The sequence below is a fragment of the Cavia porcellus genome, unplaced genomic scaffold (genome assembly GCF_034190915.1).
Source record: "Cavia porcellus strain 051 isolate PalLab524CR breed Dunkin Hartley unplaced genomic scaffold, mCavPor4.1 scaffold_16, whole genome shotgun sequence".
NCBI classification, from domain to species: domain Eukaryota; kingdom Metazoa; phylum Chordata; class Mammalia; order Rodentia; family Caviidae; genus Cavia; species Cavia porcellus.
In genome coordinates, this window is record NW_026947499.1 from 7,724,055 (window position 1) to 7,744,498 (window position 20,444).

At 41.0% G+C, this 20,444-nt stretch overlaps 1 protein-coding gene across 18 annotated transcripts in view; it reads left to right on the forward strand.

Moving 5' to 3' along the window:
* Window positions 1-18,560, forward strand: part of Clip1 (CAP-Gly domain containing linker protein 1) — a 127,478-nt gene extending 108,918 nt beyond the window's left edge. For all 18 annotated transcript variants that reach the window (XM_063225562.1, XM_013144787.3, XM_063225566.1 and 15 more), the window contains 6 exons: window positions 6,094-6,146; window positions 12,871-12,988; window positions 13,064-13,214; window positions 13,724-13,773; window positions 16,229-16,353; window positions 16,807-18,560. In XM_063225562.1, coding sequence (XP_063081632.1) covers window positions 6,094-6,146; window positions 12,871-12,988; window positions 13,064-13,214; window positions 13,724-13,773; window positions 16,229-16,353; window positions 16,807-17,032 — 723 coding nt within the window. In that variant the 3' untranslated portion in view covers window positions 17,033-18,560. The remainder of the gene's footprint in view (window positions 1-6,093; window positions 6,147-12,870; window positions 12,989-13,063; window positions 13,215-13,723; window positions 13,774-16,228; window positions 16,354-16,806) is intronic.
* Window positions 18,561-20,444: the final 1,884 nt, after the last annotated feature.

The following is a 20,444-nucleotide window of genomic DNA, read 5'->3' on the forward strand; positions in this document are numbered from 1 at the left end:
CAGAAAGAAATAATTCAAAGGTTAGAAGATGACGAAAGGATACATAACTTAAGAATAAAGAATGTGAGTGAGGCAGGAGCAAACAAAAATGAAATACAAAGAATATTCACAGATACATTAAAGCAAAATTTCCCATGTATAGCAAAAAGAAATGATATCCAGATAAAAGAGGCATATAGAATTCCAGCTACCTACAACCAAAACAGATCTACACCCAGACATAATAATCAAGATTCCAGAAATCCACCAAAAGAACAGAATATTAAAAGCAGCCAGAGAAAAATAGCAGATTACCTACAATGGGAAAATTATCAAAATAACAATAACAACAGACTTATCAACACAAACTCTTAAATCAAGAAGGGAATGGGGAGAAATATTCCAAGTCCTGAAAGAAAATAATATGCAACCAAGAGTCATATACCCATCAAAACTCTCTCTCAAAATTAATGGAGAAATAAGATGCTTCCAAGACAAGGAGGAACTGTGGGAGTTCATGGCCACCAACCCAACCCTACAGAGAGTGCTGAAGGACATTCCAGAGAAAGAGGGATACCAGCATTCCAGCAACAGTGGCAGAGAGGCCTCAATGAACAGGGCAGACAGTGGAAAGAGAAGTAAGGTGGACAAATTATAGCAGTAAAGTAGAGTAGCACAGAGTTCCGGGAGAACATGGCGGACAGATAGCAGCAGCTATGGAGGCTCTCTGAAAGACCCAGCTTAGAATTCAGGAATGGTACAGAGTAAGTTATCATAAGCTAGTGGAGATATGCCCTGGTGACCCAAGAATGAACTGGGCTGAGAGAAACCAACTGGGAATGCAATCCTGGTGCTATAATAGGAACAGAAAAGCCTCAGTGTGGAAGCTGGATCCCGCGGCATTGGAAGCCATGATTTGGGTTTCCTGCTGCCGCTGCTGCATCTACATCAGCTCGGCAGGGAGAGAGACAGGTGGAAGCTCTGAGATCAGGAATCCGTGAATAGAGTTGAAAGCAGGATGGGTGGGGAGCTGTGCATTGACTTGTGGTGAGTGAGGGAAACTGGGACTCTTCCACGGTTTAGGAGACTCCAACAGAGGACATACTGGGACCGGGCAGACTTGTGGGAACAGGGCGCTGCAGTGACTTCAGCCATGTATCCCCCTGTCAAGCGGGATTGGTGAGGAGTGCCTAGCCTACGTGACACTGCTGGCTGAGACCCAGTAGGCTAGTACAACTCAGGTCCCAGCACCTGAAGGTGACCTGGAGGGGCGGGCCCCGCATAGGCTGCCTGGTCTGCAACTTCCTGGTGTGCTGCGGTGGGCGGGAACACCTAGCCGGCGCAATTCAATCAGACTGTGGCTGACAGAGAAGAAAGCGGGGCCTCCTATATACACTTGCATATATAAGGAACAAAGAATATGGGAAGAGGCAGCAACAAGAAAGGGACCTCGGCCCCCAATCCTGAGAAAGAGGCAATAGCAGACACAGCACCAATAGATATAAAGCACTATCTCCAGAGCCTCATAGACAAATTCAGGAATGAAGTTATTAATGACCTGAAGCTAGACATAAGCAGAATAGTTAGAGAAATGCTAAGCACCACCCAAGAAAAAACAGATCGTGGAATGGAAGAACAGAAAAAGAGGGGAGAATTGTTTGATGGAGAAAATCGAGAAACCATAGAATACGTGAAGCAGGTTCAAAGAGATTACCAGGAAACTAAACACTCTATCGAAAATTGGCATAACAGCTTGAAAGAAACTAAGGACAGATTATCTGAACTGGAGGGTAGATTTGTAATATGGGAGAATGAAATGAAAAACTTCTTAAAAATAACAAAGAAATAAACAGCAGTAATACAAAGACTAGAAGATGATAAGAGGATCCATAACTTAAGAATTAAGAACATAAAAGAAGAAGTAGGGACACAAACAAATGAACTACAAAAGCTACTCACAGAAATAATCCAGGAGAATTTTCCTAATTTAGCAAAAGGTAAAGATAACTCAGTTGTATGAAGCATACAGGACCCCAGCCACCTACAACCCAAACAGAGCCACACCCAGGCATATAATAATTAAAATTCCAGAAATCCAATACAAGAACAGAATATTAAAAGCCGTCAGAGACAAGAAACAGATCACTTACAAGGGAACACCCATCAGAATTATAGCAGATTTCTCGGCACAAACCATCAAATCACAAAGAGCGTGGGGGGAAATAATTCAAGCTTTGAAAGATAATAATCTCCAGCCAAGATTGATATATCCTGCACAACTATCCCTGGAAATTGATGGAAAAACGTGCTTCCAGGATAAAGAGGAACTAGGGGAATATGCAACCACCAATTCAATTCTACAGAGAATACTGCAGGATATTCTAAAAAAGAAAAATACGAAGAATCCAGAAATAGTGGCAGAGAGACCACAATGAATGGAGCAGAAAACAAAATGAAGAAGGCAAACTGACAACTAAGACAGAAAAAGAGCTCAACAGAAATGAGGCAGAGAAGATTGGATGATAGGAACAGCTATTTTAGAGAAAATGACGTCTTAATAGGTAATACTGATTTAGTATCATCTTGTTTTGAAGTCTCATCAAGCTTTTGTTCTGTCTCCATTGGTCTAAACAGGTTGTATCTTATTGGATTTTATTATGTATGATAGTATAAGCAAAACCTTTTATAGACAAGGAGATTATACAGAAACCATTGTTTATTTTCTGTTAGTTGATTCTAAATACCCTGTAATACTGTCATTGTCTTGAATGGTTCTACATTGTTTTGATATATTTGATGCTACAGTATACGAAGTTATACTCAAAGATTTCAAGGAAAGAGACAATATGGTAACTACTTTTATGTCGGGATAATACTATGTACAACTGTATTAAACCCAATGATGTGGACAAGACTATTGAAAATAACAAGAGGAAGCATAGTAACTATGGTAGATAACCTAATATTGTGGTCTTATGTGTCTTTTTCACTGTATATTTTTCTAGGAATTTGTTTTGCTGTCTTGTTATGATTTGTTTTCCCCTATAATACAGAGAGGATAGATATACATGTAGAAATTCACACATGAGAAGATTTTTTTAAAAAAACTATTTACGGGAACAAATTATATAATGCAATATGTAATGACCAGATACTCTGAAGAAGAGACACTAAGAAACCCAATGCTAATTTTATAGCATTATGATATAAAATCTAGCAATACTATTATTCACTGATCAGAGTGATATTAGTCTAGTCTCTTAAGTTCAATTTCAGCATGTGTCAAGATAAGGACAGCTACTACGAAGAGAATGGGAAATGCGATGGTTGTTATTATTGTCTTCCCCAATGTCAGATCTTGAAGACCTAAAAAGCCTTCATCATCCTGTAATGATTTGATTAGTTCTATAATATGCAGTATCTATTTAATGTATGTGAAGATGGGGACAACTAGTTGGAAGAAATTAGAGACAATTAGATAGACAGTGAAGATCTCCAGTGGACTTGCTTTGAAATCTGTATTTCTTTAAATTGTTTTTTTTAAACTGTTTTGTTCTGTTTTGATATGTTTAATCTTATCCTTTTTAAGATATAAAACAAGTGTGTAGGACTGATAACCATATTACTGAATTTTTGTTGGGTCATTGAGCAGAACTGTTGGCAATGTCATTATTTGAATGTCATTTTACATACTTTAATTTTATAACCTGAACAGCTATTTCTAAGATGACAATATGTAACTTATCAACTGGCGATTTCTTACCATTTATTTTTCTGTAATTCTGTATTATTTCTACCCTTTTTTATCTCCATGTATTTTTTTTGTTCTTTCTCTTTAATAAAAAAAGAGAAAATACAGTAACAATTGGAAAGTGTTTATGAGGAATAAATAAATGGCCAAGTGACACGCAAATAATTCACAGAGGAGAACGTGCAAATCACTAACATTTGAAGAATCATTCAGCCCCACAAAAAGCAGAGAGCTTCTCTCTCCTCCATATCCTCCTTCCCTGCCCACTCCTAGTCCACTTAAAAATTTAAGGGATATAATTTTGGTACTTAATATGTTGATCTTTATATGTCTGTAGAAAACTGCTCTAATTGTTCTGGTTCAGAATAACAAGTTGTGTTTAGCCACCACATTCTTTTCTCCTCTTCCTTTTTTTTTTTTTTTTTTTTTTAATGGGAGGCAGTACTGGAGATCAAATTCTCATACATACTACATCTCCAGTCCCTTGCTTTGGGGGTTTTTTGTTTGTGTATTTCTTTGGTACCAGGAATGAAACTCATGACCTCATGCGTGCCTCATGACAGCAGGTGCTGTGCTGCTGAGCTATATCCTTGGTCCCTGTTTATTTATAAACAAGGTCTTTGGGGCTGGGGATTTAGCTCAGCGGCATAAGTACCTGTCTTGCAAGCAGGCAGTCGTGAGTTCGATCCCCGGTACTGGTAAAAATGAAAAATGAAAAAAATAAAAAAATAAACAAGGTCTTGCTATGTAGTCCAGAATGACCTTGAACTCGAGGCAGTTCTGCCTCGGCCTCCTGAGTGCTGGGATTACAGGCATGTACTACCACACCTGACTTTTTTTAATGATAAAAACAAAACTTTCATGTTTTAAAACTTACTAATTGAATACAAAGTATAAAGGCGAAAATAAAGGTCCTCACATCCCACTTTGCAGATGTTGTCCTTCTCATTTCACTTTAAAATTTGCCTCCCACTCCTTGCTTTCTTTTACTCTATAAAATTTCCCTGAATTATTCCTACAACAATAGCAGTGTGTATCTTTTTTTCCCTCTTAAGACAGGGTCATGCTATGTGGTTCAGACTGCCCTTGAACTTTTGCTGACCCTCCTGCCTCAGCCTCCTGAGTGTTAAGAGTATAGGGATGTACTACCTCACCTGACAGAGGCAGCATCTATCTTTTTTTTTTTTTTGTCATTTTGAGACAGGATCGCTCTATGCAGTTCAGGCTGGCCTCGAGCTCACTTCGTAGCCCAGACTGGTCTCAAACTCGCAATGATCCTCCTGTCTCAGCCTCCTGAGTGCTGGGATTACAGGCATGAGCCACCATGCCTGGCTAGCATCTATCTTAACAGACCATGAAAGCAGGGAGCCCAGAGCAACAAGCCTGAACGTTAGGCCCTGTAACTTGATGACCAGGGTACATTCATGTACAGGACACACACATACGTGTATTCAAGAAGTCTGGCTCTAAAGGCTTCCTAGCAAAGTATGTCCATGGCTGATATGTAGTGATGATAGCTGCACACAGTGAACTGCAGTGGTTTAGCACCTATGTTAATCTTTGGCTGTCTTTTGATTAAGACTCACAAGAGCTCCTCACCACTTTTGTTCATGTGTGCACTGAAACAGGTGTCTGGGAGGACTGCGCTTAGGACAGGCGGGGGTGCAGACACCTCTTCCCACATGTTCATTACTTGAATTTTTTTTTAATTCCTCATGGAATAATTAGAAAAAAGGAGCTGCTGGAAATTCTCATTTATCTCGTTACTTTATTGCTAACACGTGCTTGGAATACAGTAGTCATTGACTGGATCCTGAATTATTGAATGAAATGAGGGCCAGAGAACAGATTACCATTTCCTAGCCCTCATGAGTTAGTGACATGACACATGGCCTCTGAGATGACAATGGAGATGGCTGGGTGTGGTGGTACACACCCATGCTCCCAACATTTGGGAGACTGAGGCAGGAGGATCACCTCAAGTTTGAGGCCAGCCTGAACTATGTAACATGACCCTGTCTGAAATACCAAAGAAACAACAGAAGTGCAGCTGCCGCTCACTTAACAAACCTGAACACTTTAGATGAACTGTGGGCTGTTCCAGTTGCTGTTTTTAATGTTTTCAGTTCTCGGGTCCACAAAGAAGGGGAGCCAGCAGGTGATTGGTGGTTTATGGGGCAGTAATTGTGTGTGCTATGCTTGGCAGCTGCTTGCCCCACTCATGGTTGTGAGGGTACAATTTGGTCTGCGGTCCTGGAGCTGGGGATGTGGCAGTGGGGTGAGAGATGGGTCTCTCTGAAGACTTGTTATGAACTGAACACTCTTTTTTTGTGTGTGTGTGTTGTCTTTTTTTTGTTTTCCAGCTGGAAGAAGAAAGATCTGTACTCAATAATCAGTTGTTAGAAATGAAAAAGAGGTAGGCTTCCTTTCTGTGTTTTTTTGTGTTTGTACACTTGTGTTTAATAAGGAAACGTTCAGAACATGATACATGTGGTAACTTGTAAAAAACAAAAGACCTTATGTTAGATTTCGTTGTCATAATTTGGTTTTCATAGTTGACAGATTATCAACATCCATTTGCAGAAGTTTCAAATAGTTGAAATTTTAAGCCATGCTGAATTTCATTAAATCCTAAATATAATTAGATTGCTTCATACTCCTAGTTTCAGTAACTAAAGATATTACATCTTAACATACAGTAATCACTGTGCCTGTAAATACTGATTTCTTGTTGGGGTTACTGTGGATTGAATTCACAACCTCAAGCAGGTGCTATGCTGCTGAGCTTTGTGCCCAGCCTAAATACTGGGGATTTCAGTGATACAAGAATTCTGATTTTTGCTGGGCTTGGTGTTACATGCCTATAATCTCAGCACTTGGGGAGCCTGAGGCAGGAGGACTGCAAGTTTGAGCCCAGCCATAGCAACTTATTGAGACCCGGTCTCCAAATACAAAGTTAAAAAAGGATTGAAGTGTAGTTCAATGTAGAGACTCCAGGCTCCATCCCTAGTAGCACACTAGTGATGATTTTTCAGTGATAATTAGTGCCATTATTTTGTGTTTTTATTTCTAAAAAAAAATAGCTCTAAAAAAAAAAGCTCTGTTTGCCAGTATGGTGGTGCGTACTTGTAATCCCAGTACTCAGGAGGCAGAGGCAGGAGGATGGTTGCAAGTTCAAGACCAACCTGGGCTATGAAGTGAGCTGAAGGCCAGCCTGAACTGCATAGCGGGACCCTGTCTCAAAAAGACAAAAAAAAAAAAAAAAAAAGCTCTGTTATTTATTATACTGCCATGATACTCAAAAGAAAACCTAGTATAATTTTCCCAATGCTTTTGTGCAAGGATGAACATGGCCCACAGAAATTATTCAGAAGCCTGATGCTTATACATTCTGATCTTTGTCTGCCCTTTTAAAACATTCACTTTTGGCTGGGGATCTAGCTCAGCGGTAAAGTATCAGCCTGCCTGTCAAGTGCAAGGTCCTAAGTTTAATCCCTGGTACCAAAAAAAAATATATATATATAATAGAACATATAGTTTTTGCTGTCTGTGGTGGTACACATCTGTTACCCCAGCACTCAGGAGGCAGAGGTAGGAATGTTGCCTTGAGTTTGAGGCCAGCCTGGGCTACATAGTGCGCTCAAAGCCAGCCTGAACTACTTAGTGAGACCTTGTCTCAAAAGCAAAATGGGGAACAACCTTACAGTTCAGTCTAGAGCAGCAGTGGCAGTGTACTGCAGTAGGCTGTCTGTATCATTGAAAACTAAAAGATTCACCCTCAGTGCTCTAAGGTAATTCTTTTCTTTGTCAAGCACGTGTAGGGTACACAGGAGCTGAGAACAGTAACTCACCAAGTGAATTGCTGCAGAACACTAAATAGATGGTGATTCCAGCTGTCATTCACATAGGAATGCTTTTTTGCTTATTTTTAAAAAAATAAATCAAGATGACCTCATCAGAATTTCTTATGTATATTACTCTCTTAGGGCAGAAGGGCTTTCCCCATTAAGATAACTTCCATGTGTGTCTCAGCCTTAAGAACTAAGACTTTGGTCCACAGAGATAGTTGGATGGCACCAACTACATTCCAGAGGGTATTCCATAGGGCTGGGAGGCAGCTAGCATGCACATGGCCCTGGTTTCATCCCTAGCATCCGGAAATAAAGGACATTAAGCTTTTGTCCAGGAGTGCCTTTCTTTCTTTTTTTTTTTTTTTTTTTTTTTTTTTTTTTTGTTGTTATCAGGGATCGAACTCACAACCTTGCACTTGCCAGGCAGGTACTTACGCCACTGAACTAAATCCCCAGGCCTCTTTCTGTTTTTAGTAAGAAATACTTAGATGCATTCTCACTAAGGTGGCGCTTGTACTGCCCCATGGCCAGGCTTCCTCTGAGGTAGTAAGGAGTGGTGGCTTCTCAGTCAAACTGCTGCCTCTGCCCATGCCCATGCCCATGCCTGTGCGCAGAGCTGCTCTGTCCCTTGCAGTCTCAGGGTTTTTAACTTCACAGAAATAAGCTTTTGTTTCTTAGAAGAGCCTTAGAATGCAGTTACAAAGGAAATGTGAAAAGTAACTGGAACTTGCTCTTGTAGTTTTCCGGCCTGGGAACATAAAAGTGGGCTGATACAGGACTCACAGACTATCCCTGGCTAATTCACAACTTCATCTAGGCCGGGCATGGCGGTGCACACCTGTAATTCCAGCACTTGAGGTTGAGGTAGGAGGATCACTGTGAGTTTGAGACCAACCTAGGTGGCCTACATAATCATCCTGTGTCACCGCCCCTACCTAAAAGTCATCTAGCTTCCAAACAACCCACTGAACGACAGCTTAGGACTGGCGTTTTTTTTTTGTTTGTTTTTTGTTTTTTTTTTTTGTCTTTTTCGTTTTTACTGGTACCAGGGATCGAACTCACGACTGCCTGCTTGCAAGGCAGGCACTTATGCCGCTGAGCTAAATCCCCAGCCCCTAGGACTGGCGTTTTAAAACAGTAGCAGTGAGGCTGCTCGGCTGGAGCCAGGGGCTGATGGTTGATTGATTCAGGTTTCACACCCAGGGCCTCAGGATTTGCAGGGGTTCTCTTCTCCTTGAATGGCTAACCTTTTTATGCATTTCTTATTTTGTTTTTTTTTTGTTTGTTTGTTTGTTTTTAAGGATACTATGCTTCATTAGTCCTTATCATGTGACTTTAACTAAATTACAGGCATTTTAAAATATGATGAGGCCTGTGACTTTTTTCATGGCTTAAAAAGATGGAATAATGGGGCTGGGGGTTTAGCTCAGCAGCATAAGCGCCTGCCTTGCAAGCGCGCATGCAGTCTTGAGTTGGATCCCTGGTACTAAAAAAAAAAAAAAAAAAAAAAAAAGATGGAATAAATTTGAGAATGGAAATTTAGTAAAATTCTTTCTTTTTACCTCACTATTTTTTCCAATTTTCTCTTATGGATATTTAGGAAGGGTATCTTGAAAACTGCTACTTTTGATAAGTAAATATATATAAAGATGACCATGTTTTCTGGGAGTGAAATACTTAAAAATCTACTTACATAGAACTTTTTGTTAACCCTCCTGGTGAGTTGTTTTTAATATGCAAATATAAATGCATTTTATCTAACAAGTTAGACTTTTAGATGTTTTCTAAACATCAGTTTGGTAAGGATTTCTATGTGGATCTATGTGTTATGTTCAAGTAAATTTATCAAACATAAGAGTCCTAATTTTTTAGTTTTAAAAGACTTGCAGGTACGCACATTATAAGGATATGCAGAGTGTAGTTCCCATAACCAAGAGCTTAGTCGGCAGTTTAATTTGAAATTGATCATTGGCCATAGAAGTTAAGTGGACATATGATTACTTCATTCAAATGGGCAAGCTGTTGGGCTGCAGACTTCTGACTAGGGTGAAACTGGTTATTGTTAAGAAGGTAGCAGTCTCCTTTGTATTTGCTGTGGGCTTCTTGTGTCTGTTACTTTGAGTTATATGTAGTAAAGGTTTTTCTCCAAGCTTAAAAATGTAGTCATGTGAAAAACTGGTCTCCAGGCAGAACAAACCTCTTTCAAAACTGCAGAGTGAGCCCTGCCTTACTCTGCCTGCCAGGACTCTGCAGTCCCGTTGTAGGTAGAGGAACTGCGGGGCTTTTTAATGCCAAAGAGGGGACAGCAAAGCCAAGGCTGCACATGGGCTTTCTGTAGGCAGACTTTATCCCGGCAGTGTAAATGCAAGATCTCTGTCAGAATGAGGAGTGATTTGGTGACACTGGCTGCCAATTTTGAAGCGGTGTGTGCTGCCTCGGCTCATTCAGCTCATGTGGGTTGTAACTGTCTGACTGTCTCTGAGCTTGCGCTACTTACCAATGCTCATTTCACCCCTCTCTTTTCCCTTTCCTACTCTTGCTTCCTTTGCTATATCTGTGTGTTTTTCATGGTAAGACTAAAGAAAGTCTATCCACGTTATAATAAATAAGTTTCATATATTTTTAGTAAACCAAATTGTTGTATATATTTTTGGCTGCCTTTGTCCCTCTGTGTCTTGCTTTTGTTTTGTAAAATATACCTAGCAGTGTATACATATATATACACATACACTCTTTCTTTTCAACACCTATACAGCAAAGAACTTTAGTGCAAATTTAGTTCTCCGTACTTTATTTGCATTTCTCCTCATGTTTCTAATATTTGGTTCTTGTTATCTTGCATTTTTAAAGCTTGCTCAGTAACACATTAAGGTATTTGTTTCATTACTGCAATTTATTTTTTAGTGAGTAGTAAGAACAGAATCTGAGTGGTGTGTCCCCTGGGGTGAGAGGTGTCCTATTATGTATTCTTCCTCTTTCAGCATCTTTAGAATTCCAAGCCATGCCAGCCAACGCGGCCTCAGCTTAACACAGTCCACAACTCAGCTATCAGTCTTGTTGGCATACATGATTAACTCAGCCACTCTTGATTTGCCCAGTGGAATTAGGGCTTAGAAGTGGCCTTAAAAGCCTTAGTGAAACTGTCACAGAGCCAAGCTTCAGGAATCACTTGTCCTGTCATTTACTTTCTTAGCCACATGTCCTTTGGTAACTTACACAGGAAGTGCTCTGCTGGCCATCTCCTCTGGAAACAGCCTGGCTAGGATGCTACATGTGTATGTGACAGGAAGCAAAGAGTCTGCTTGGTGGCATGGAGAAGTGTACCTTTCCCTTTTCCTGCTGCCAGCAGGTACTGTTTTTTCCTCCCCAAACCCAGAGTCTGTGGGATCGTGGCCAGCTAGAGCCCTGAGTGTGGGAAAATCTTCTATTCTCAGCAACCCCAATCATGGTTGTTATCAGCAAAAACTTTAAAATTACATTTTTCAAATTTGTCTTGGGTTTATAACAAGGAAGGCTCTGGAAATCATTTTTATAATAGAACAGACTTCTAGAAGTAGAAATTTGTGTAATATAAATGTAAAGAGCCTAATCTTTGTTACATAATTTATCGCACATCACATACAGTACGCATAGCAAACCGCCTGCCCGTTCCCTTCATTTATAGTTAAACCTAAGCAGACCCCGTTTTCTAGGGAGGTGTTAACACGTGATCAGCTGCACTGATATGCACTACTTGCCAGTGTATTTAATTCAAGAAACGTCTGTGAGTCTCAGATTCTTCTCTTACTACTTAGCATTCTGGAATATAAGTATGAGCCACACCACAAGATAAATACAACACTTCTCCTTTCATCTTTTGTATAGAATTTCAATTACCATAAACCACGAGGATTCTGTAATTCCTGTGCCGGATATCTTGGGTCTCACTAACCAGGCATACATTCTACCATTTCTAACCTGGGCCTCAGCCTCCTACTCCTCCAGTTGGGTCGAAAACAGACTGAATCATCACATGCTGTGTATTCACCCCGCTTCTTCCAGCAGAACTGGTTGCAATTCAGGTTGCATTTGCAGTGCTGACCGTTGGGTCCCTTGAGGGCAGGTCTAGGACACTTTTTCCAGCTTGGTTTCCCTAGTGTAGTTTGGTAATCCAAGGTCTTTTTCCTCTTGCATTTCATACTGCATGGAATTTAAAAGAAACTTTTACTTCAAACCAGTTGAAAAGTGCAAAGGAAGTGCAGCCAATTCCTGATGCCCTCACCCAGCTGCCCTTAATGTGAACATGGGCACAGTGTGGCACATGGGGCCGTGGGTACACTTGGCTGTGTTTGACTTCCCCCAGCCTTCTCATCCAGGATCCATCCGAGCTAGGAAGCTTGGAAGTGTGTAGGTGGCCTTAGTCTCACCCAGTCCATGGCAGCCAGAGTCTCAGTTTGTTCTTGACATCAGAGATTTAAAACACACATAAAAGTGCAGCCTGCCTTTGGGCCAGATCTGTCTTGTGCTCCCTGCCTACTTCCCTTCATCCATCCGCGCTCTCTGCCCTCTGCCTGCACTGGAGGGAGCTGCTCCCTCTCACTGAAGGCTGCCCGCCCTCTGCTGGGCCAGGTGGACAGGCAGGCTTAAACTTGGTCCTCAGAGCCCCCACCCTTCTGTCTTAATTTCTGCTTTACCCTTTATGCAGTTTAATTGCTATGAACAACTCCACATCCTCCTCAGATTCTGTGGTTGAAAAGTAGTAATCCTTCAGTTGGAGCAATAGTTTTGGCCCATATGATCCAAAAACGTGCTAAAAAGTTACTGAAATTAGTGAGAACCAACTGATATTTCCAGCATAAACTGCTCTGCATGACATCTGTATAATTGCTTTGCATGTATGTATTTTAATTGTCAATGCTTGGTAGTAATTTATTCCAGAAGTAACAAAATTCAACCTGGGGTTCTATTTTGATATAATTGGGCTGGGAGGGATGCAGTAGTTTTTTTTTTTTTTTTAATTGTATGTCTTCCAAATTTATTAACTTGTCTCTTTAAGTTCAAATGGATACAATGATATGCAGATTCTGGCATGTCTGCATAGGTAAACTTTTTCTCCCTTCACAGTAAGTAAAATTTCAAGTAAAATTTTGCAAGTGTAGTAGCCTTAATTGCATTTTAAAATTTCCTATTATACTTTTTTTTCTTTAAACAGTAACTAAAGTTATTTGTGAGTTTGTTCTAGAACAGCTGTGTGCTGACTGCTTGCCCAGTTAATTTCTGGAACTCTGTTCAAACTCTTTGGTCTTTTAGAGAATCCGAGTACATAAAAGAGGCTGATGAAGAGAAAGCTTCCTTGCAGAAATCCATCAGTGTCACTAGCGCCTTGCTCACGGAGAAGGATGCAGAGCTGGAGAAGCTGAGAAATGAGGTAGGTGCCCCACCCCAGAGATCGGCTGCCCTCTTTCTGCCCAGCCTACCAGCTAAGCTGACAACTGTGTTGCAGGTCACAGTGCTCAGGGGAGAAAACGCCTCTGCCAAGTCCTTGCATTCAGTTGTTCAGACTCTTGAGTCTGATAAGGTGAAGCTTGAGCTCAAGGTAAAGAACTTGGAGCTTCAACTCAAGGAAAACAGGAGGCAGCTCAGCAGCTCCTCAGGTAAACCAGTGCCACCTGCCCTCCGCCCTGCTTCCTCTTCCCCTCCCTCCCCACAGCTGTCCCAGTGTTCAGTCACCTGAGGACTTCACACCTCGGCCTGGGCCCCATCCCAGCTCCTGGCCCTATCATATAGGGCAACAGACAACCTCTGCAGTGCAGCAGCAGCTGCAGGGTCTAATTAAGTGTGTGGAGAATGGGCCGGTGGAGAATGGGCCGGGGCTGCTTCTCTGGAGGCCAGGGTTCAGGAGCAGAACTGTGGTTTTAGAGATGCACTGAGCTGTCCACGTGGAAATGGAAAATGGCCTCCATTCCCACAGCAAGGAAAAAGGGCTACGACTTGTAACCCACCCCATTTGTCTTTGTTTCTTTTTCTTTTTTTTTTTTTTTTCTCGTCTTTTTCCTTTTAATCGGTACCCGGAGATCGAACTCACAACTGCCTGATTGCAAGGCAGACGCTTATGCCACTGAGCTAAATCCGCAGCCCCTTGTCTTTGTTTCTTAAATATCAGGTAACACGGATACTCAAGCAGAAGAGGATGAGCGAGCCCAGGAGAGTCAGGTAATACTTTCTCTTACTGCTTTGCTGTCTTCCTGTTTTTCAAAATCATTCAATCATTTGAATAGGTAAAATATTCCTGTGCTACAAATATAAACAGTATTCCAAGCATATACAATGAAAGGTCTTCCTCCAAACTTTCATTTCCTAAACCCCCTGACAGGTAATTACTGATTCTAAGTATCTTCACCTTTGCAGAGATTTAACAAAAAGTACATAGATGGGCACCATGGGAGCATTGCTAGTCCTAGTCCCCCAAATGCTGCAGCAGGAGGATCACTTGAATCCAGGAGTTTGGCCAGCTTACACCTAAGCTGGGTGAGATTTTGTCTCAAAAGAAATACATGTATATACAAGCCAATATTAGTATAGTCATACCCCCCTGCTTTAAAAATATATTTCAGGGGGCTGGGGATTTAGCTCAGCGGCATAAGCACCTGTCTTGCAAGCAGGTGGTCGTGAGTTCGATCCCCGGTACCAATAAAAAAGAAAAAGACAAAAAAATATATATATATATATATATATATATATATATTTCAGTAATATACTACATGAACTATATTGCATCAATCTTTTCTGTAGCTGTGAGGTATTTTATTACATGGACATCATTTTCAGTCTATTCTCTTCTTTATTTTCTTTACAATATTGAGGATTGAGCCCAGGGCCTTCACACCATGTATTTTTAATTTTGAGACAGTCTTGCTAAGTTGCCCAGTATACTTGGGATGAAAGGCATGTGCTGCCACACCCAACTTGTTTGTTGACAGGGCGTTTTCTAATGTTTTTTACTGTTTAGCTGTGTTACAAACAACGCTGTAAAGCATTATTTTGATTAGTGTCATACAAATTTACCTGGACTAGCACTGTCTGCTTAGCGTGTGTTCCTTACAGGCCAGTACATGATTAACACTGTTTTCTCTTCCTCCTTTTGTTTCTGCTCCATCTGTTTCTGCTGCTGCTGACAACACTTTTCCTCTCATCAGCAAATGGTTTGTTTTATGTTTTCCAATTTGTGTGTATGCTTGCATGGATGCATGATGCGTGTGTGTTTCTGCTTTACTTACATGCATTTTATGGCTTTTTCTTCTTCCTGAAATGGAGCTTCTAACAGGGGAACGACTTAGAAAATGCAGTTTAAGAAGTAAAAATAGTTCCAGTACATCTGCCTTCAAAGGTGGACTCACTGAAGCTGAAAGACAATACTGCCATGGAAGCCTGTTGGTGGCTACCTTTTCCTCATAACTTACATTGGCAGGAAAAAGGACCAAATAGTTTTTAAGTGAGGAGAGAGAGAGAGCAAGCGAGAGAGAGCGTGCAGGCAGGCGAGCCCATTTAATGTTGCAAACTGGTATATTTCAATTTAGAAAAATGAGACCTTTTCACTGTTTGTACGAGTGGACTTTTTTTTTTTTTTTGGTACCAAGAAATGAACTGTGCTTACCAGGCAGACACTGTGCCACTGAGCTACATCCCCAGCCCAGGAAGCATCTTTTTGTCTATGAAGTACTGTTCAAGAAGAGTGTCCTCTACCTCGCATCCTGGCTGCAGGTGCCCCTCCTGTGTGTGACCTGAACACTTGGTGTCAGCACCTGCAGGTGTTGTCCCCCAGCCCATGTCCCAGGAGAGGCAGACTTCCTGTTCCACCAGACCACTCAGACACTGAAGTGTGGTCTTAGAGGATTTCAGGATGTAAAAGTCCTGAACTGATTCCAGAATTTAATGAAAGAGCTTTTTACCCATTTTATAAAATGGGTAAAATGTATATGTTGTTGGGTAGTAGAAGGAAAAAGTAGAATTTCTGCCATGCATCCACAAAAATCTGAGAGTATTATTTCTGAACAGTGAAAAGTGACTTTTCTGTTGAAATGTTTCTTATACTTTGCATAAATCAGTAGCACCATAAAATCTCAGATTTAACCTATTAAATATAATTTCCTTTGCCTCAATGACAAATGCAGTTTACCCATTTATAACTGGAAACATTCAGTGAAATTTGTTTAAAGTGCTTTTTCAAGCTGGGCATAAGTGGCATATACCTGTAATTCCAGTACTTAGAGGCTGAGACAGGAGGATCCCTGTGAGTTCAAGAATAGCCTGGGTTTACATAATGAGTTCAAGGCCAGCCAGAACTACCTAGCAAGACAATCTTATTAAAAAATAACAAAAGAAAGTGTTTTTCAACATAAAGTAGTCACCTAGCAAGGAACAGTTGAAGACTATTGAGAGAGTGAAAGGGGGAAAAGAAACCTTCTTAACCCCATCACCCAGATTACCCAGCTTTGCCGGATTCAGCTATTGGTCAGAGAATAGCAGCAATCCTGCTCCAGCTGGAGATTGGAAGTCAGGGCCAGCAGAGGCTCGGGCAGCCTAGAGGGAGGGCGCACTTCTGATTTCCTGACAGCCAGTAAGCACCTCACTGGTTCTTCCTCTTTCTTTCTGTTTTTCAACAAATCAGATTGATTTCCTAAATTCAGTAATAGTGGACCTTCAGAGAAAGAATCAGGACCTCAAGATGAAGGTGGAGATGATGTCAGAAGCAGCCCTCAACGGCAACGGGGATGACCTAAACAGTTACGACAGGTGTGTCCTCTCCTGGCCCGCGCACTGCACCTGCGCTGCCTTGCGCAGAGGCGCTTGCTTGCTTTTTTTTTTAAAAGGAGATGGGGTGGTATAGACGTGTTTATTTTTTTGTGGGTACCAGGAATCACACTCAGGACTTCACACTTGCCAGCCAGGTACTATGCCACTGAGCTTTACGTCTAGCCCCAAGAGGAGCTTTCAAGTTAGTCGCCCTCCAGTAAATTATCACGAGAATAATGAGAAAGGATTGTTTTGTGGTAACTTTGCCATAAATAAATTTCCATAAGTCCACAACTGGTGCATTCTGAAAATTTTAAATACCAAGGTGCTACTTATCCTGCAGCCACATGGACTTGGTCAGAATTAGTTCTTATTTTTCAGATTCATTGTAAGTACAGTCATCCCTTGAATTCCTTTTGATAAAGTTGTGATTTTACACATTGACATTTATAGTGATGACCAGGAGAAGAAGTCCAAGAAGAAACCTCGACTCTTCTGTGACATCTGTGACTGCTTTGACCTCCACGACACAGAGGACTGTCCCACGCAGACACAGATCTCTGAGGACCCGCCCCATTCCACACACCACGGCAGCCGCAGCGAGGAGCGGCCTTACTGTGAAATCTGTGAGATGTTTGGGCACTGGGCCACCAACTGCAATGACGACGAGACCTTCTGACGCAGCCTAGGGGCGGGCCTATGGGGGCACCTGCACTTAGCAGTCTTGACACCAGCATCACGAGTGGCTTCAGGAGAACTCATGTTATTTTTTACTCCATCAGCAAATCTAAGAAAATATTTTGGTTTTCAACAAATTGCCCTTTAGTCTCCCCTTCTAAGTTAGAATAAATAAATATTTAGTAGGTGAGCTTTTACCTCTAATTATGTTTTAATTGATTTTTAAGTTTAAGACATTGTACCAGATGTCAGTACATTTATTGTCCTTAGGGAAACTTCATAGTACAAGCCCTATCCTGTGATACCTTATTTAAGAAATTTTAAATTATGCTGTTACTTTTCATATTTGCACTAAAATGTTTCCAGGCTGAATTTGAATATTTAGATTTTTTCTGGTTAAGCTTTGACACTGGAATGAGTTGCAAAAAAGTACCATTTTGCATTTTCATTTACTAAGAGTATTTTATTCTTAAAGGAGTGTTGAGCTCTTTGCACTACGAGTTACAGTAGTGCCTTTTTTCAGGCTTGACAGTACTCCAGTGTGATTATGAATCGTGAACCAGGCATAGGGAGGAGAAGCCCCCACATCACTTTGGGGACATTTTACAGACTATATGCTATGCCCACCTACTCGACTGTGGTGTTTTCTTTATTGGTTTTACATAATTTCAACTTCTATATTTATATGTATATATATTTTAAAAAATCTCTATTTTGGGGAAAAAACACAATTTGTTTTTCTTTTCAGATTTTTATATGAAAAAGAAAACACTCACAGTGATGGCCAGGGCAGAGTAGACCAGGCCAGGAACAACATCATGTGGCTTTGCAACTTCAGGATTTTTCATTTCCATTTAGCCTTTTTTTTTTTTTTTTTTTTAAGCAGATCTAAATAACTGGAAAGATTTTTTTCCCATTTTTTTTTCATTCTGTAGCAGATACCCCCAGCAATGAATTAAGCCCCTATAAGACGCCTAAATTAACCAACCTACAATCTTCCTTTACAGTTTGTTTTTACTGGGGCTGGGGATTTAGCTCAGCGGCATAAGCACCTGCCTTGCAAGAGCGTTGTCGTGAGTTTGATCCCTGGTACTGGTAAAAAAAAAACAATTTGTTTTTACCGTTTTTAGATGAATGTATGATGAGAAAATCAGTATTAATAATTATAGATTTTCTTATCACAAAAAAATGAAATGAAGAACCTCAAGCATCAGAACAGTTTTATCAACAGAATATATTTATCTTCATTTGAATGTCTTCTAGAATATGTAAAAAGTAATAAAATATTATCTTCCATCCACATGTATAATAAGAATTTCTATAATTGTATATATGCCTCTGTGTATTCCCCCCAAGATTTTCAGCTGTGTGTTTGACAAGTGAATAAATAAATCTGTTATCAACTGAAATTTTTGGTTGATAAAGTAAGAATTGTTTCACAGGCAGAAAACCTGTAAAGCAGTATTAAAATCTGAGTAAAGTATTCTGTATCTACTTTAATAAATGGTTACTATTATTATTTTTGCCAATAGTAGTAAACTCATTATTCTCAGTTTGTTACAATTTTTTTGTGTGTCTTTTTGAGGCAGGGTTTCACCGTGCACTTCTGACTGGCCTCAAACTCACTGTGTAGCTCCCAAATTGACCTTGAACTCCAGTAACCTCCTGCCTCAGCCTCCCAGGTGCTGGGATTAACAGGCATGCATTACCACACCCAATCCACAGTGGCTGTTCTTTAAATGAGTAAATCCTGGAGATCCAAATACCAGTTCCTTTCCTTTCTCCTCTTGGCGTTGGGACTGAACCTAGCACCTTGTGTCCTAAGCATACCACTAAGCAGCTCCCCAGCAGCACTTACTGCTGTAAACAGCTTGAAGAGACTGCTCTGTCCTGAGTGGCGGCTCAGGAGGATGGAGGCTTCCTGAGCTCCCTGCTGACTGAGTCGCTGGGAATTTTATAAAAACGGGAAAAACAGGTGCAGAAGGCTGCTCTGCACTGGGTGGTATAATGGAGCATAAGAACCAGGGTGAAGATTCAGATATCCAAGTACGAGATGACTGCTGTCTGACCCCACAAAGGCTAAGAGTGCTAGAGGAAAGCGTTCTGGGTCTTCAGTGACTTCACAATGGGTCTACTGTGACTTCACAAAAGAGCTGCCCCACCCACTGAGGCTGTTCAAGACATGGGAAACTCTGCGGGGGTGGTGGTGGTGGTGGTGGTGGTGGTAAAACTGTCAAGAGTATTCCCTAAAGCACTGTTGCTCCCTCCATCATCTACAGTCCTCATCTTGCTTAGGGGCAGTTTACTATGCTATGACTTTGCTATGTTACACTCATACATGCTTGAGGTTTCACCAGCTGTGGGCATCTTACCTCTGAGACCTTCACTCAACAGCTCTGGCTTGGCTTGTGAGTGCTACATTTATTCTCACAGGTGTTAAGGTGATACAAGAGTACACATGAGAAGAGTTTGGGCCAGTCAAGAGAGCCACTGTGAATCTGAGTTGAGAAGCGTGCATAGAAGGGTTTACATTTGTGTTGCCAACAAGTTACTCCAAAATCAAAATGTTTGTACGGGTATGGTGGTGCCACCCATAATTCATCACATGAGATGCTGAGGTAGGAGGATCATCCAGAGTTTGAGACCAGCCTGGGCTACATAGTGAATTCAAGCCCAGCCTGAGCTATATTGTGAGACCCTGTCTCAAAACAAATATCTAAAACTTAATTGTCTGTGCTCGATTAAATCAAGAATTTGAGAACGTAAATCTCGAAGGAATGCTTGCTTTTCTGCATCATTCCGAAATCACCCTTGCTTAATTAGAGACTACAGTAATTGCTTAGAGTTTCGGGGATCGAACTTACAACTTTGCGTTTGCCAAGCAGACTCTTACACCGCTGAGCTAAACCCTGGCCCCTGCTTAGAGTCTTAAAATATTAAGATACCTTGAGAGGGACATACATTACAATAGCAAGTCTCAGCAGATACCAAATGACCCATTTCCCATTAAAGTATCCAAACGCTTATATTCTAATGATTTGATTTGATTTGATTTTTGAAACAGGGTCTCCCTATGCAGTTCAGACTGGCCTTGCGCTCACTTTGTATCCCAGGCCAGCCTAAAATTGGCAACGATCTTTTGCCTCAGCCTCTGGAGTGCTGCGATGACAGATATGCACCACATCTGGCTCCTAATGATTAATCCAGTTCCAGGGAGCCTGCTCAGACTTTCACATGAATTGGTCCTCTTGATACTCGTAACTCATGGGTCTCAAGCTAATTTTACTGCTAAGCAAGTGGTGGACCTAGATTCCAGGTCTGATAGTATTTGCATGAAATAAGTAAGTCTGTAAAAGTTTGCTAGGAAAAGGTAAAAACCGAAAATCCACAAGTTTCCTTCAGCCCCTAAGTAT